Below are 17737 nucleotides of genomic sequence, written 5' to 3'. Positions count from 1 at the left end.
GGAGAGCCGGTTTTAAGCTGCATTCTTTTATTACTAAATCAAAAACAAACCTGCAGGAATGGTTCTCTTTATTGGTGATGCAGAAAATTTAACAAAGAAAAAAGAGGGAAAAAAATACACCCTGTAAAACCCCTGCAGAGCTGTCAAACCCTATGAACACAAATTAATTGACAAAGAAGATAAGAAGAGGCTGGATGTGCAGAAACCCTAACAACCCAGTTCTCTGCACAGATAAGCTGTAAGTAACAACATGATCAGGTAGAGTTGGAAACTGAGACTTGAGCATTTTATGTAAGTAGCATCACAGCAATCTGCCTTTTGGAGCACACAGGAATCCTGAGCCTGCTCTCTCCCACAGAACAGATAGACAAATAAAAGAAATATAAACAAAAACTCAATGGATTTACACCGTTTTAGTGAATTTTAGCAAGATTCATGTCTGTACTCTGCTAATGTCAAGAAGTTTATCCATCTAGGTTAATTAGCCGGATCAACTGAGCTTAAGGTCACTTTTGCTTAAAAGGGGAACCAAAGCAACTGGGATATAGTAGGGTATACATAAATAGATAAATAAATATATAAGTATGCACCAGTACACTGACGTTTGTGGACTATATTTAAAGGTTTTAAAAGAAACTGTACCACTGAAGAGGAACAATAAAGACAGGAAGTAATTTGAAGAACATACTTATATTTTTTAATGCATTTTTATTTGTTCCTCACACCCCAACATAAACACTTACCTATTTATTCACACCTCCCAGAGCCTTCCACCCACTGAAAAAGATGTTTTTTGCCTAGCTGAAACATGACAGAGGTGACAGAGGACAAAATCCTATTAAAGTGGTATCTATGTTGTTAGGTTGTTGGATTTGAGCATACAAGTACCTTGTGCTTAAAATATTATAGAAGGATTAAAACCTATCAAAACCGCTTCAGGTCCAGGAAAGCTCAGTTTATTTACAAACTTAAAGACCAATTTCAGTCAAAAGGGGATGCTTGGAGGTCTATCCTTCATGCAAGGACAACCTAGACCTGGCCAGAGATGCCCGGGTTTTGGTTTGCGGCCTCATGCCAGTGAGCTAGAAGGTGGTATTAAGGAGACCTTTGCAAACTTCCACTTGCCACTCACCTGCAGATGTCATTTTCAGGTTCCTCCAGTCCAAACTGATTATCAAAAGCCAGATGGATCCTGGTGCTCTCCGGGGAGTGGAGCCGCCACGTCAGCAGGAGGTTCCTGGGGTAGCTGCTGGGGAAGCGAGGACTGTGGATGCAGCCATTCCCTGCCACGCTGATGGTCTCTTCTTTTCGGTACAAGTCTGTGAGGTGATTGCTCTCTGTTAGTAGTCACAACTTGTAGAAATTAGTATGTTGTTCCAGTTACAGGAAGGCAAAAAACACAACAGGTTATAACACAGCAACAATTATTTGCATTTAAAGTCTTTAAAAAGTTGGATCTAGAAGCAGTTTTATTAGATAGGAAGTACAGTGTATTTTCTCTTAATTCAGTCCTGTATAAACAGTAAGAACAACAGAACTCAAGTATACGGACTCTTTATTTACAAGAAATATATCATTACTTTTACATTTATATTGATTATATAATTTCATTCTCACCACTTTGATTTTAAAACAGAATTAAACTTTAATAAATGCTGCAAGCTTGAGAACAATGAAGTATGACAGACTGAAGAAAAAAGACAAACAACCCTGCTTCCCAAATTTGGTGCTTTGGGGAGAAATGCCCTCTGAACAAAAACATCAATAAAGAGCTGCAAGAAAGTGCATATGAGTGAATTTAAGTTTGTTTACTGTGCTTAAGTATTTCCTCCCAAAAACATTTGTTAGGCCATTTTATGTATATGGTGTGAATCATTTGCTGCTAATGGATGATTAACACAACCAGCTATTCCATGCTTAAACTGATGTAACTGAGGTCAGATTCTGTCCCAACAACCACCTTACTGAGTAACTTCAAGACAAATAGCCAAGTCTTTATTTAATTAAAATTCCACAGCTTCTGCCTGAGCAAATATTCAATTGTTCCTAAAGTTTTAGTTCTACTGAGGTAAAGCCTTTGCTGCTGTAAATCCCTGGCTCCAAGGATAACAGGAACTGTGGCAAGACCCAGCTCTCTAAAAGTCAAAATTCCTTCTCAGTTGCACCATGCACTTGCATTGTCCAACTGTTTCTGATACTGGAATTTGGCTTCTAGCATCAAAGAACTGCAAACAACCATTTTTCTGTGCCTCAACAACTTCAGTGTGGGAAATTTTGAGGATCAGAAGGCTCCAAGACAACATGCGGATCACAGCAGGTTTCAGTTCCCAGTCATGGAATCACAGAATCACTGAATATACCGTGGAAGAGTCCCACAAGGATAATCAAGTCCAACTCTTAGCCCTGCACAGGACCATTCCCAAGAGTCACACCATGTGCCCGAGAGTATTGTCCAAATGCATCTTGAAATCTGTCAGGCTTGGTGCTGTGACCACTTCCCTGGGGAGCCAAGACACTCAGCTCTGAGCCTCCACCGGTGGGACAGCTATCTGTGTTCCTTCCCCAGGTGATGTGTGGGAATCTAGGGCTCAGTTCAGTCACTCACAGAGAGATGTCTAACACCCTTTAAGACATAGTACATTTTCCTGTCTGGCCTCCATGAGGACAAGGAGGTCCAGCAGCACATCCAGCAGCCCCCAGCAAAGGTGGAAGCTGTGGTGTCTCACAAAGTCACCTGCACGTGGGCAATCTGAGCCCCTTCTCAACACAGACTGTAGGAGTTACACACAGTCAGTCACCCAACTGCATTGACCAAGTTTCTACTTACTACATGAACTTGGACACTGCTTTCATGTAAACACCTAAACTCTGGTGTCTTTATCTTAAACTGAACATCACTCCAGTCCTCTGCTGAATGCCAGATCAACCTCCAGTTCCACTACAAGCAACAGAAATAGAAAATTGGTGCCTTCTCCTGAATTTGGCTGATGAGGAAGAGCAAATGGGGGAAAAGTATCTCCCAGCAAGTTGCTCTGTGAATGTTGGAAATACAAAACCAACGTAAGCAACCAGTGGCAGCCATCTGTCGCACACAGTAATCTAAGTTTTCACTCTTAAAATACAATCTAACATTTGACTGAAGTTTTCCAAGTTCTTTATATAAAATAAATATATTTTTTTCATAAAACACTTATTAAAAACAGGAACCCAGAGAAATGGTACAAACTTCATGGTAAGTACATCTATTTTTTCAGGTTGCTTTTCACTGGTTCCTTGCTGTAAATACTTTCCTGCACGCAGCTGTAAGCAAAGCGTGGTTGCGTGTCAGCAGTTCATTGTACTCTTCTGACAGGGCAATAATTCTAGCCTCCAAACAACCTGAAACTTAGATGATAAAAGTCTTTGTTTCCTGTAAAACTATCTCCAAAGACCTAATTGTAACATCAGTCTAAGATGCTTTCACACTGAGCCAGCCTTTCTAAGCAAATACAGACCTAGCTCACAAAGTGCAGACCTAGCCAGTTTTGTTTTGTTCTATTTTGACCAAACAATTTGCATTGGAAAAGTGACAATTTGGTGAAAATAAAGACCACCCACCTATTAATTTTGTTGCAATTTTCATCAGGGACATCTATGCTGGAATCTGTTTTTCATTTTATTTTATTCTAAAAAAAAGGGGAAAAAGACAACTGTGGGTTTTTTTTTCCCCTAATTTGGAATGAAACAAAATGTCCAGCCAACACTACGGAGTTCCTACTAAAATGCTGAGGACCTTTGGACTTTAAAAACACCCAGTCTACTGAGAGGAAAAGATATTTCACAGGACTATATGCAAAATGTCCAAGAAAAGGGATAAAAATAAACCAGTTTTGATGATACCAAATTCCGCACTTTTTAGTGAAGCAACCGTTCCCTAAGTCAGAATAAAAGTTACTGCAGTAAAACATGGCATAACTCATCCTATGCCTTAGAGTTCTTTACTCTCTTTTCTTGGACAGCAAACTCTTGCCATTTTCCCTCTATCACCATGCATTTCACTTCGTAGGTCAATGTGATTCATGCTTCTGAGGGAAAGGTTTCCTTTTCCCAGACAGTCCTAGCACAGGCTTTACCCTGCTGAGATTCTGGGGGACAGTATCTCTAAAACGTGCTCATACATATACCCCCAAACAAAACATCTGTGCACTTAACTCAGCACACCAGCTGAGAATGCACACTACTGCACTCTTGTACACCAAGAAGATAGGGTCTGTGACGGCTCTTAATTTAACTTAAACTCTGAATTTCACAGACTGTGGTGCTCTGCCAGGAAGTCAATCACACCTGACCAAGGCTAATGATGAAATGTCATGGCTGAAGCAGCTCTGCAGTATCTGAGTTGAACAGGTACATGAAGCAATAGAGCTGCACATGTTACAAAGCTTAAAAATCAAAGCACAGTGACTTATTATTTCTATTATGGTAATACAGGAATTATAAAGTTATCCTAGAGGAAAGGTTGGAGAGAATCATGGGAAGGAAATTCTCACTATAGTAAAGTAAGAGATATCCAAATATTGCACTCTGAGGACATGCCTTTTCCACGAGGGAAGAACATATGTTTCATGAGAAAGGCCATAAATACTGTTTCTATAGCCCACATGAGATGAAATCTAAAGCTACTCAGTGCCTTCACTTGACACTGGAGCAGACTCTTCAGGAGCTTGATTCCCTCTCACCTCCCTCACCTTGTGCTAGATTACGACCTGAAGTGGTGTGGCCAGCACTGGAACCAAATACGCTATAATTTTCTAAGGGGATTTTCACTGGGATTTTGCAGAGTTATCTGGTTTAGAAGACACAGGAACACAGTCAACATAAACTTGCTCTCATGAGGTTGGTCTCATGAATCATCAAGCATCTGGGAAACAGCTTGAGGAGACGTGAGCAACTCCTGTACTTCTTGTATCAACAAAGATATGGGACTAAAATAAGACTTTTCCAAGCAGACAAGCATTGCCCTCATCAGATACACTGGGGGAAGTCATGGAAATTACAAACTAGGCAAGGGGAAAGTCAGGATAAAAAAAACTTGAGAAAAGGTATAAACAAAGGAAAAGACAGTGAAGACAGTGTGTCTTTCAAGGCACTGAACTGCCCCATGTTGCAATGCAATGTAATGAAGTATTACACAGTATCCTGAATGTCACATACTAACTGTATTCTATAATGCTTTATGGGAGTAAATAAAAGACGACAGTGCATAATACACTGCCTGTAACATTTACTAAAAAACATTTAAAATTATTTCACAATGAATAAAAGCAGGTGTTAAGTCACAAGGCAAAAAGGCCATTTGGGCCATACACAGAAGGAGGATATTCTCGATGGCAGGAGCCACAAAGACATCCTTGCACTGGGGGAGGAAAACTATCTCATAAGGAAGATGAGTGGGAGGGAATCTGGAAGACATCCTTTTAGGTGAGGCAATTCCCTGAAGAGTCTGAACTGACTGGAAAGAAACTTGCTCTATATTTTATTTATCTGAACTAATCTCTCTTTTTTGCCTCGTAATTCTTTCTCAACCACTAATTTTAAATGTAATGACATACAGGATAGTCCAGCTGTCGAAGTCAGAGGAGCTGTCATTTAAGCACTCAAGGCAGCTGCATTTTCCGAAGTGCTTGCCTTCCTCCCCCTGCATGGAGGGCAGCTCGGTGTCAGACTGGGAACTGGAAAATATACTTCAATATTTAGAAAACTGTGCTTGTCTCAAGACTGTCCCCACCATGGGTGCCCAGCACATCCAATGTTTCCCCATCCCAGCTAGGCCATGCTGCATGAGCAAGATTCTTGTGTTTTCTCTGGATGCCTGCATTTGCTTGTAAGCTTTAGCAATGTATTGACACATTCCTCTTAAAGCTACTCCTAGTGATGACATGCCTACTACAGAAAGATGTTTGCTTGTATCATCATCATTGAACAGATAGTGGATTCCTTCACTAAAACAATAATAATAATAATATTTTAAAAAAAGGCAATTTCTACTTGCTAATAGCTAATCTGACATCTGTTCTACAATATATTCAGCAAGGAGAGTCTATAAGTATCAATTCCTTTAGAAAGAAGAAGAATTCAGAGAATGGCCTTGTCTAAGGACCTAACCAACAATATGGAATACTTAATTCCACTTTTCTAAGGTTTTCGAATTTCAGCCTCGCTTCCTAAGGTGTTGTCTTGTGTATAAGTTTGCTGCTGTCTTTCTTCCCTGTGCAGAAGTGGTTGGCCAACCAACTTTGATACAGTGGCAAAGGCTGAAAAGATACCATACTCTGACTTGGTTTATGAGAATTAATTCCATACAGCGTAAACTGATGAGCAAATCCTCTGCTACAGCTGAGGAGAGAGTTGCTGGGAACCATGGTGAGGTTCATTTTACTACTCATGAAAGTATTTGTTATTTCAGGAAAGGACCTTGGGAGTTTGCACATGGGAGTTTTCCAAATATAACTCTTCTCCCTCATGGCTGCTGTCTTCAAAACAAATACAGCAGTCAGTGGTTTGCCACCAGTTTTTAAACGAATAAAATAACCTTCGGGGAGAATAATAGCTCTTCAGTTCCCTCAGTTGAAAATTAGCCTGATCTAAATAGCTGAATCCACAGAGAAGCAAAGAACAGTAAAACATTTTTGAATCCAGACCACAAATCAGTTCATCTCAGGAACAGGCATGCCAAGCAAGCTGTATTTATGGTAGCCTGTTAAAATAGTCATTGGCTTTTTTCAATTCCCCCACCCTCCTGTAATAAGCAGAAACTTTAGTTGTTATCCATAAGGCTCTGTGTAAATCAGATGAAAAGATCAGAATTCATGATCAAAACAGTGTATTCCATAGCTTGTCATAGCTTGTTGGAAAGATATAAAACTGTAAGGTCATTTTCCTTGTTAGAAACGTGTGGATTTGTCTTTTTTTTTTAATTGGTGTGTGTGTTTGTTTGTTTGTTATGGATAAAAACAACAAAATGAATCCTAGTCAGTGAAGAATATAGTACTATATGGTAGTACCAGTCTTAGACATCTCGGTCCTTTTAAGGACAGAGGCCTAACACGCCTAGGTCAGCTCTGCTCCCATCATGATTCACTATCAGTTCAAGAAGGCAGACCAAGGGAGGGAAAGGATTGGGATGGCCGGTAATAAAACAGAAATAGTAAAATCTCCCCCAGGCTAAACATTGGAAATTATCTCTTATGGAGGCACTACGCTGAGAAACAGTCAATCTGGTATGGGGATTAATATGTACGGGTATATTAGGGCAGTGGATCCAGTTGAAAGCATTACTTCAAGTTGATTTTAGCTTTATACAAACTACAAACTTTAGTAAAGCTCATACATAAGGGGTTTGCTGGACCAAGATCCAGAAAAAGAGAACAGTACTTTAACATCACCCAATGTGCTACTTGTCACCCATCAAATGAGCAATTAAAAAGTGGACCCAAATCCCACTGGAGTTGATGAAAGACTCTCAGTTTCGTTGGTTTGCCACTGAACTTCAAAGAAGCAGCTCGAAGTACCTGCTCCTCCTCTTATCAACAGGCCCCTTCTTTTCATCAGGAGTGTGAAAGATACACCAGGCAACATTCATAGTTCAAATCCAAAGCATGACCAGTTCCATCACTGAGGCAGTATCAAAAGATGCTCTGTGCATGTTCTGCCAAATTCAGACCTCACAGCTGCCTCCGTATCCCTGAGCTGTGTAGAGATCTTTGCTAGAAGAATATATCTATAGAGGATATATCAAAGAAACAAAAAATTGAGCAGTAGTTGAAAGAAGAAAGGTTAGCCAGTGCAGAACATCAGTACAGAAGGTATCAAAGAATGAGAACACCCTATATATCTAAAATTCCTTTCAGAGCCATCATCCATTTGATAACAGAATGGTTAATAGTCTGCCTATGGTTCTGTGCAGAGCAACGCTGCTAGTGTTGGCATTACACAGTCAATCTGTGGTTGAACAGAACCTAAGCAAAGATCACTTATGAGAATATTAAATAAGCAATTGATAAGGAAGTCCAAACATATATTTCATAGAGACAGCCTGTCTCTATGCTTCTCAATATAGTAAACATTATTTTATTTGCATTTAATACTACTATTTTTACTGTGGAATGGACACCATCATAACTGCATTTTGCATGCAGTACTAAAGAAGCAGTCCTGAAATGAAGAACAAGCTGGACTGCACTTTGGTGGGGTGAAGGCTGTGACTCTCCTTTGTCCACTTTGGTGGATGCCTTGCTCAGACTTCCACAGATAAATACTGAGAAAAAAATTCCTTAATTATGTTTTCAAGGATATCAAACTCAGTGGTGTTTGCTTTTAGCAGTGACTTGTATTACTTGTTTTTATTTGACTTCTTGATAGAGATTTTCTTCTACATGAAACAACATACTGAATGTCCTATATTAAAGCAGAAGTGTCTATAGAAAGGTAACATATGTTAGGCCAACATATAAAGTATTTTGTTAACTGCTAGTTCTTTCGTGATGGGTGGTAGTGTTGCGATGCATGTCTCTGTTGTATTCTTAAACCAACAGCAAACTGAATATGTTTTTCTCTTGGGATTCCATAATTATGACAGAGGAAAACGTCCATATCAAGAATGTGTAGATCTAATGATGTGCAGTAAGACTAATGGAAATATCCCCATGATCATGAGCATAAAAACACATAAAACCTTGAGAAACTGTGAGAAAAGAATACAGAGGAAAATTACTCTCCTGGTGTTGTGAAGAGCTTAAAGGAAACATGATAACTGAAGCAGACATTTGCGATGAGTGCCCACACTTCCGTAAGAAGGCTGGTGTATACATATATATACAGCACTTGTGTAGTGCTGTACTGAGATGGAGTTCATTTCCCCACAGCACCTCTCACAGTACTGTACTTTGCATTGGTAGCTAGAAAGGTGTTGATAACCCACTGGTGTTTTGGCTACTGCTGGGCAGTGCTGGCACAGCATCAGCACTGTCTCTCAACACTCCTTCCCCCCTCCCTTCTATCAAAGGCAAGATCCTGGAAGGGAACACAAGTAGGCCAGCTGAGCCAAACTAACCAAAGGGATATTCCATACCATATGACATCAGCTCAGATATAAATACTAAAGAAAGGAGGAGGAAGGGGGGAGGCATTTGTTATTTACATTTGCAACCAGTACGAGTGCTGAAGCCCTGCTTCCCAGGAAGTGGCTGGACATTGCTTTTTAATGGGAAGTAGAGAATGTATCTTGTTATTTTCCTCTTCGGTTGTGCACATGCAAACTTTTGCTTTTGCTTCAGTAAACTGCCTTATCTCAACCTATGAGTCATTTTTCATCTTTTTCTGTCTCCCCTGTCCAGCTGGGGAGTGATAGAATGGCTTGGTGGGCACCCGACGTCCAAGCAAGGTCAACCCACCACAACTTGGTCAAAATGATGGCAATTAGAGACACAATTGCTATTAAGCAAAAATATCAACACCGGACCTTGGCTCACACTGTTTTGCAAAGAAATAAGACCTAGACACTCCAAATTTTCCTGTTTAGGCAGTGGCTTCAGGAAAGTATACCTGTGGGAAGGTTCATTCAAATTCTCCTAGTGCAATGAAAATATATTCCTTTTCCATTTTCCCTTCATTATTTTCCAGATTTTTATGACCAAACAATTGCCTCCGAAGTCTGGCATCACTCAAATCTTAAAAGAGAATTTGTTTTAAGATATTGTCTTAGAAACTGTTTCAGTTAAGCACTCCTAAATGTGAAGAAGACATGGGATTTCCCTAAAGAAAGAAAAATGTTGATGAAAGAAAAGAGAAAATCCAGTTAAAAGGGGAATGGCTTCCCATGTTAAACATATTTTAGCAGATAGACAGGCAATTACCAAGTGGAGGTCGTATGTTAGGCAGTAAAAGGAGAATCTGTTTCAAAAGACAAATCAAGGCAATTTTCTCTAGTGATGCGAGTTTCCTTACCCTCTCTGTCAGTACTGAAGATCTGAAATCTCTGGAAGGGAGTGAAAGGTCACTTCTTATAATGGAAAATCTGGTAATAGTATTCTAGCAGACATCATTTCCTTGGACTGAGTTTGCCTTGGGCATGTTTTTTTGTCTTTGAGAGACCATATATCAACTGACTGCACAAAGATAAAAGCCTGTGGGGATATATCAGTCCCTTTAGGGCAGGTGCACTAAATACCTACTACCTTAAAGTTACCTAAGTTAAAAAAAAACCACAAACACACATCTCACTGTATTAAAATATGATTGTTGGTAATCTGTTCCTTTTTTCTGCAACAGCCTCACAGGTAAAAAATGAACTCTATCCCAGTCAAAACCAGGACACAGTTAAATCTCTTCCAAGGAAATAGGAGCCTGTGTTGTGATTCTTCTATTTGTTGAGAGAATTCAGACCATTTCTGACTCCTCTCAAGTGAAGGATGGGTTCTGGATGCCACTTCAAAGATGGCTTGCCATTTTTCAAGAAACGGATGGAGGTAAAATGCAGAAAAAATTCTTGGCAAAGGGACCAGAACTCGAGATTTAGTCAAAAAAAGTAAAGACCCAGCAGATTTTCTACTTCCTACTCTGAGGCACACTGTCGTGGGTCTCTGACAGTTTAGACCAGAGCAGAGTGCACCATGGCTCCCTTTTCTGCCCCCTTGTCTCAGTTTTCTTCTGCTGAAAACCACAGCACTGGGGCAAAGAGGGCAGTAGAAACTGAGGTCTTTTCTCAGCATGAAGGCAGAACATGAGTTGAGCCATAGGGATGGCTTTACATCATTTAGATAAAACCCATGTTAAGAAACAAAATTTCCATAGTCTGGAAAGCAATTTAAGTCATACATATTGAAAGTACTGAGAACTCTAAGTGCGGGGGATCTTTTCTGTAAGTACTTAGGATTTTCTCTGGAGGTTTGGTATGAGAACGCTGCAGAGCTGTCATGTGGATAGATGATGCAATTTAAAAAAGTTTCCAGGCACATTCATAAAATTCTTGGCTGTGGCCTCCTTTTATTGTTATGATCTTGCACCAAAGGATCTAGAGATTTTCTTAGTCCTTCACCAAAGAACAAAACAACGTGGTGAAAGAGCAGGAGAGCTTATGCACTGCCAATACATAAGGACCAGTGGCTGGGAAGATGATGCTGTTGTACATCAGTGCAGCCCACAAGCTCAGGAGCTGCTGTACCACAGGCAGCAACAATCTCTCACACCAGCACAGACAGATCCTGATCACTGTAAGCCAAAACCGAAACTGGAAACAGACTTGGCTCAAAAGCTTTGATTTACACACCTCAGCTTCCCAAGTCCTTTCTGGAAAAACAGCTGTTTGGCTGGTTACCAAGAGGAAATGATTGGAAACATTCCCTCAAGTCTGCGTGTGGGTGTTTGATAAAAAAAGAAGAGCTAAGAAGTTCTTGAGCTGAGCTGCCATTCCGGTTATACTGCTGCCTCACACAGCCCCTACTGCAGCCATGCCACCTGCACTCAGCCCCTGCAGCACAGAGTCTCGTGTAGGACTGGCTAGTCACAGCTCTGCAGGGAGGATAAGAATGGCAAGTAAAGACAGTCATGTCACTTTTAGTTCTGACTGTGGAAATAACAGTCATTTAGTGATACTGCTTGAGTTGAGCCATCTAGTACAAAACCTAGTTCTCTCACTGTTTCCTCATTGTAGTTAGTACCCAACACCGAAGGTGCAACATAATGTGTAATATCATGTAAATTTAAAAAATATAAAAAGAGCAGTGTAAAGACACACACGGGTAAAGATAATTCTGAGGTTGGAAGACTACTGCATTACAGTTCCCTGTTTAACATTAGATGTCTCATTGGTCTTGCTCCCTAAGCGAACCTAACCTGATCATCCTCAGTTTTGTGGTGGCTAGAGATTCTGAACAACATTTTGTTATGTACCATGGAAACTGAGAGATAATCTCTCCTCTGAAAAATGTACAGTTTACACAATAAAAGATTGAAGAACTAGAATTCCAGAGACACTATTTATATTGATTAGCAAACCAGTGATGGGACAAAGAATTAAATATATCTTTCCAGATTTCTATTCCAAACCCATCATTGCTCAATGTGCCTAGAAAACCAGGTTTGGTTCTTTATCTAGAAGTTCTCTAAATAGAATAGGAAAACTAAAAGATTAATTAAAAAAAATAAAAATCAGTAGGTTACTTTATCCTTTTGTAGCAAACTTTATTGTAGATCACAATAAAATTAAGACGTGCATGAAGGTTTTCTTCCTGAGAGAAAAGTTTTCTGTCCATTTCACCCATTAAATAAATTCCACCTTACACATTTTCGGGACAATGTGATTAGAACAGGACTGGGAATTTCTGCTGCAGATGTTCCCAAACCTTTTGTAACGTGTTTCTCTACTCTTAGATTTGTTCAGTTAGAACCACAACAGATCCTTCATGAGCAGATGAAAACACATTGAAACCTCTGAGGAGGCAATGATATTCAGGACTTTGCTAAGACTCCGGGGGGAGAAGACATTATATATATCTTTATGTTCTGAATAGGGCCGAGTATACTGTTGGCAAATCAGGACATAATTAAACAATCCTTCACTTTCATGGACCTTCTATGAACTCTCACTTTTAAATGGAAAACTGGAGTCTCCTGTGTAAATGCACTGGAGACAAAGCCAGACTTCAAAGTTGTCCTTTGACTGTGGATTCAGTGAAACGTTTGACAGTAAAAGAATTGAGCAGTTATGATGATAAATTCAGACAGCTTTGGCTCCAGATATCACCAGCAGGAACACAAAGTGGCACATTTCACTACTCCAGCTTTCAGAAGACACGAGACGACTTAAGGTTAACCAGCAGACACCACCAGCAGCTCCTCACCTTAAAGCTTCCAGAGAAGAACGGTAAGCCAACCAAACCCAGTTGCCCCCATCTTGATAAAAGCCTAATATTGTGGAGAAATGCTGGTAGATGTTATGGCAGAGGATTCAAGGTAAAAGACCTTTCCCAAAATCTTCGTTCGAGAAGACTGGCCATACAAGGGAGCAACCTCAGGCTGTGCTTTACTCTTCCTGACCTAGATTGCATATCAAATAAGGAGAGAAGCGCACAGTGGTGATGTGCATGTGGCTGACACGAGGTAGGACTTCGATGCTTGGCTTAGGTGTGACCAGAGTAGGTCCCTGGGAGTGTGCAGAGCCCAGCTGATGAAGATCAATGCTTGATCACCAAGGCTTGCACTCTGTGGGTGAGAAGTTCCACCCTCCATCTGTTTTGGCTGGGGAAGTCAAAGTGCAGTATTTCACTCCTGTCTCACCCCAGTTCTGTGCTGGTACTGATGTTGCACATCCAGATGAACGTCACACGCTGAGGTCCTGTCCAGTTGAAGGGCACCGCTGTGTGCTGAGTACTTAACACAGCTCTGAGCAGCTGTCTGGCCAAAGACGAGCCCAATAAGAGGCTTATGTGACTGACATAAAAAGGGTGAGAAAGTCCAGTAAACACAGTACTCTCATGTCAATTCATTTGGTGAACACCCCGTATCAGTGCTATGAAAGGGAGACAGGGACATACTGCACCATTTCCTGGGAAAACTATTTTCCACAGCAATGCTTAAAATGCAGAAGCCTACCTTGGCAGTCTTTGAACTACCCAAACAAGTGACTTTTACTCAGTTAGCTTTACATATTTTTATGGCATCTAGGATTATAGTCCAGTAAGACAAAAACTTTAGCATCAGTACAACTATACTTGTAACAACAATGGTATATAAATTGTCAGGGTTTTTTTTTACTATATTCAGTAACCTTGAGCCAGATATTACCAGGTATGGCACTGAGAAAAGAAAAATAAGTTCACCATAGTCTCGACTAAAACTATGCTTCCGTCAGTGTCCAGGAAAAAAAAAAAAAGAAAAAAAGAGGAATATTAAATGTTCCTTTATCTTATCTAAAGCTCAGAAAATAAGTTATGAGATGCTTCACTCTTGCCAGGTTGAACTCCTGTCCAAAGAGGGGAAAATGTTACAGTTCATGTTTTTGACACAAGAAAGAAAAGCAAATAATTCAGCTTGGCAGAACAGATATGAAAACTGGATTAACTACAAATTTGATATCAAAATTATACTTTTCTGATTCATATTTATTGGGAAGAATTCAAAAAAATTTTGTTGTTGTTGTTGTTTGCACTTCCAACATGTTTCAGTTATTTCTCAGTCTTTTCCATGAAAGTCATGGAAGAATAGTCCACCAAAGGATAAAATTTTAAACCTTTCTTGATTTAGAGAATTCAGAAGTCCTACTTTACAGCAGACACTCTAGATTACTCTGTAAGATAGAATGACAACAACCATTTTTGGGTTCCCTAGGGTAAAATACTCTGGGTCTTTCTATAGCTTAGACCGTAAATAAGAAAATACCACAACTATGCCCTTAAATATCATGTGGTACAAACTATAATTAAATAGTACCATTAACAAATTTGCAGGTGATACTAAATTGGGAGGGGCGTGTTGATCTGCTGGAAGGCAGGAGGGCTCTGCAGAGGGACCTGGACAAGCTGGAGAGATGATCTGATTCCAATGGGATGAGGTTCAATAAGGCCAAGTACTGGGTCCTGCCCTTTGGACAGAACAACCCCCTGCAGCGCTACAGGCTGGGCACAGAGTGGCTGGAGAGCAGCCAGGCAGAAAGGGACCTGGGAGTTTGGATTGACAGGAAGTTGAACATGAGCCAGCAGTGTGCCCAGGTGGCCAAGAAGGCCAATGGCATCCTGACCTGTATCAGGAACAGTGTGGCAGCAGGACCAGGGAAGTGATTCTTCCCCTGGACTCAGCACCGGTAAGGCCCCACCTGGAATACTGTGTCCAGTTCTGGGCCCCTCAGTTCAGGAAGGATATTGAGGTGCTGGAGCAGGTCCAGAGAAGAGCAATGAGGCTGGTGAAGGGACTCGAGCCCAAGTCCTATGAGGAGAGGCTGAGGGAGCTGGGGTTGTTCAGCCTGGAGAAGAGGAGGCTCAGGGGAGACCTCATCACTCTCTACAACTCCCTGAAAGGAGGTTGTAGCCAAGTGGGTGTCGGTCTCTTCTCCCAGGCAACCAGCAGTAGGACAAGAGGGTATGGTCTTAAGCTCTGCTAGGGCAGGTTTAGGTTGAATATCAGGAAAAAATTTTTTACAGAGAGACTAATCAGATATTGGAATGGGCTGCCCAGGGAAGTGGTGGATTCACTGTCTCTGGAGGTTTTTAAGATGAGACTGGATTTGGCACTTAGTGCCATGGTCTAGTAACCACGGTGGTGTTGGATCAAGGGTTGGACTTGACGGTCTCGGAGGTCTTGTCCAACCTGGCCAATCCTATGCTTCTATGATTTCACCACACCTGATTCCCACACATCAGATTTACCAACCCAGTCTTTGCCCTTTCATTGCACAAAATATGTGGCAGTGTTTCGGAGGCACCACTCTCACTCTGCTCCCCAACAGCATCACAGGTTACAGATGGGATGGAGTGTGCAATGGCACAGGTTGCCCACATCCATGCTTCCCTTCTGCATTACAGGTCTGTATGAACTTTTCAAATCCACACTAACATAAGCAATGACTACCAAGATTTATGCAGCAAATATTTGGCAAGGTGGTCCTCCCTCTCTTTCTCCCTCTGTCTCTCTCCCTCCCCTCTGCAGGTGCAGCAGGGTCAGTCCTGGCATGCACTGTCAGGACATGGTGGTATTTCCCAAAAAGCAACAGAAAAGACTGAAATCCCAGCAGATCCTCAGTTTTCAGCCTGCCAAGGGTTTGTCTGTTACACAGCTGCAAGGTAAAGGCTGTGAGTCTTCCTGATTTATTCACTTTAATTAAGGGACTGGTAATTCCCCACCTGCCAATTCAAGTCTACCCACATACACATTTACTTGGTTATTTCATACATAAAGCTCTAAATAAAATGCTTTTCTTTTTGTTCCTACTTTTTAATGGATGCAGAGAACTATTCTGTCAAGAACAAAAAAAATGTTCCACTAAACCCATCTGAATGGACAATTTGTTTCTTCAATGCAACCTTTAGGTAATAAAGAAAGAATAAACATAAAATTCTCCTAAGAAATAAAATGAAAACACCCTTGAAAAAAACACTTGTCTGAGGCCTAGTAAGATGATAATAATTGCAGATCAGACATTTACAGAAAAATCTCGCTCACCAAATACATTTTCATAGACCCTGGAACCAGACGACCTGCTTGTGTAAATCAGCAGCATCCTTATAGTAATCACAGCTATTTACACCAGCTGAGGATCTGACCAGAGCAGCAGGTGAAAAGGGCAAGACAAAACTCTCAGAATCTGAGAAGGAGCAGGAAGTGGCCTGTGCAGTGATAAACTGAACTCATGAGAAACTGAACTAAATCAGCTAATAGCGATATAAGGAAAAATTCAAGGTATGCCTCTCTGACCTACTAAACAGAGTGGAAGAAATAATGGATGCTTTTTATTCACAGTCTGAGCTGGAGAGGGGAAGATTCCTAATTATATCATCACAGATTGAGTGGTTTGATCCAAAGGAAAACATTTTATTTTCATGTATTTTTAAACAAATATTAATATGTTATTAATTTTTGGCCATTTACAAATTATCTTCGGTACATAAAAGTAATTGTTAAATTCAGCAAAATCTGTCAGTTTTGTTCACTAGTTTTCACACTTTTAGTGATGTTATAATTTGCTGGGGTCAGCAAGCCAGCCTTGAAAGTCTCACTTACATGCATTGGGAACCGGCAAGAGAATGTCAATTCATTAGCCAGTGCAAACGAGTATTATTCAGATGACTCAAATGGAGCTACTCTGATTTACAGTCCTGGAGCTGGGGGTAAGCAGCAAACGCGCAAAGAAGTCAGCAGCTCTTCAGCCAGCCCAAGAAAGACCTCAGAGCTCCCTGCCATTGACAGAGAGCAAAGGAAAATGCTTTTAGTCCTTTACCAGAGTGCAACGATCAGTGGCTTCACCCAGGCAACATAATTCCTGTTACCTTTTTTCCTTTTCAGGTCACACATTTTGAACAAAATCTCCACTACTTCATAGAGCTAGAACAAAGATTTTGAAGTAAGAATTTGAAATTAAAATACACAGGTTACCATTGATAAAATTACTCAGAGGCTATACCATTTGTGATTTTTTAAAAACTAATTTAATCACTGTTACTGATATAAACACATAGATAGTTTCAGAACCCTATTTCAAAATTCACCTAAAATCCTGTCAAATAGCAGAGTCCTGTACATGGTATTTGACTTTGGGGATTTTCTTCCTCCTCCTCTTGAATCATCTGAAATATTTCCATATGGCTATAAAAAGACTGCTTTTAAGAATCAAGTCCTGAAATAAATGCCAACTAGTCATTAAAAGCCTAGGAATCAATTAGGTATGTGCTGGGTTCTTCACATTCTTCAAATACACGTTGCTGTTATGTCAAGATGCAGATTTATCAATCTTTGAATACTATAACAATTAGCGAAGAGATTCAAGGGCAGCAGAAGTCAGCTCAAAAAAAAAAAAATTTGGATGAGCTGGTTCCAAAAAGTCAGATTGGCAACAGCACTTTGCTAAAAGAAATACTAAAGGAAAAAAAGTCAGGCAAACTACAGGCTTGAAAAAAGATAAACAATGAAAAAAGAAATTTAAAAAAACAGGGATTTATTTTCTTAGTTGAGAATGTACAGAATGGATGTAGGGGTTAATTTATTTCTCCCC

At 40.4% G+C, this 17737-nt stretch overlaps 1 protein-coding gene across 6 annotated transcripts in view; it reads right to left on the bottom strand.

Annotated features, from left to right (window-relative positions):
• The window catches only part of PDGFD (platelet derived growth factor D), a 141809-nt gene that overhangs the window by 60406 nt on the left and 63666 nt on the right, over nucleotides 1-17737 (bottom strand). For 3 of the 6 annotated variants that reach the window (XM_027677329.1, XM_027677331.1, XM_027677334.1), the window contains exon 2: nucleotides 1133-1337. In XM_027677329.1, the coding sequence (XP_027533130.1) occupies nucleotides 1133-1337 (205 nt within the window). Of the gene's footprint in view, nucleotides 1-1132; nucleotides 1338-3597; nucleotides 3667-17737 lie in introns of those variants that run through there. The other 3 variants (XM_027677330.1, XM_027677332.1, XM_027677333.1) reach the window with 2 other exon arrangements.

The sequence above is a fragment of the Neopelma chrysocephalum genome, unplaced genomic scaffold, assembly GCF_003984885.1.
Source record: "Neopelma chrysocephalum unplaced genomic scaffold, ASM398488v2 Primary Assembly neopelma1_43, whole genome shotgun sequence".
Taxonomy (NCBI): domain Eukaryota; kingdom Metazoa; phylum Chordata; class Aves; order Passeriformes; family Pipridae; genus Neopelma; species Neopelma chrysocephalum.
This window is presented reverse-complemented; position numbering and strand designations above follow the sequence as displayed.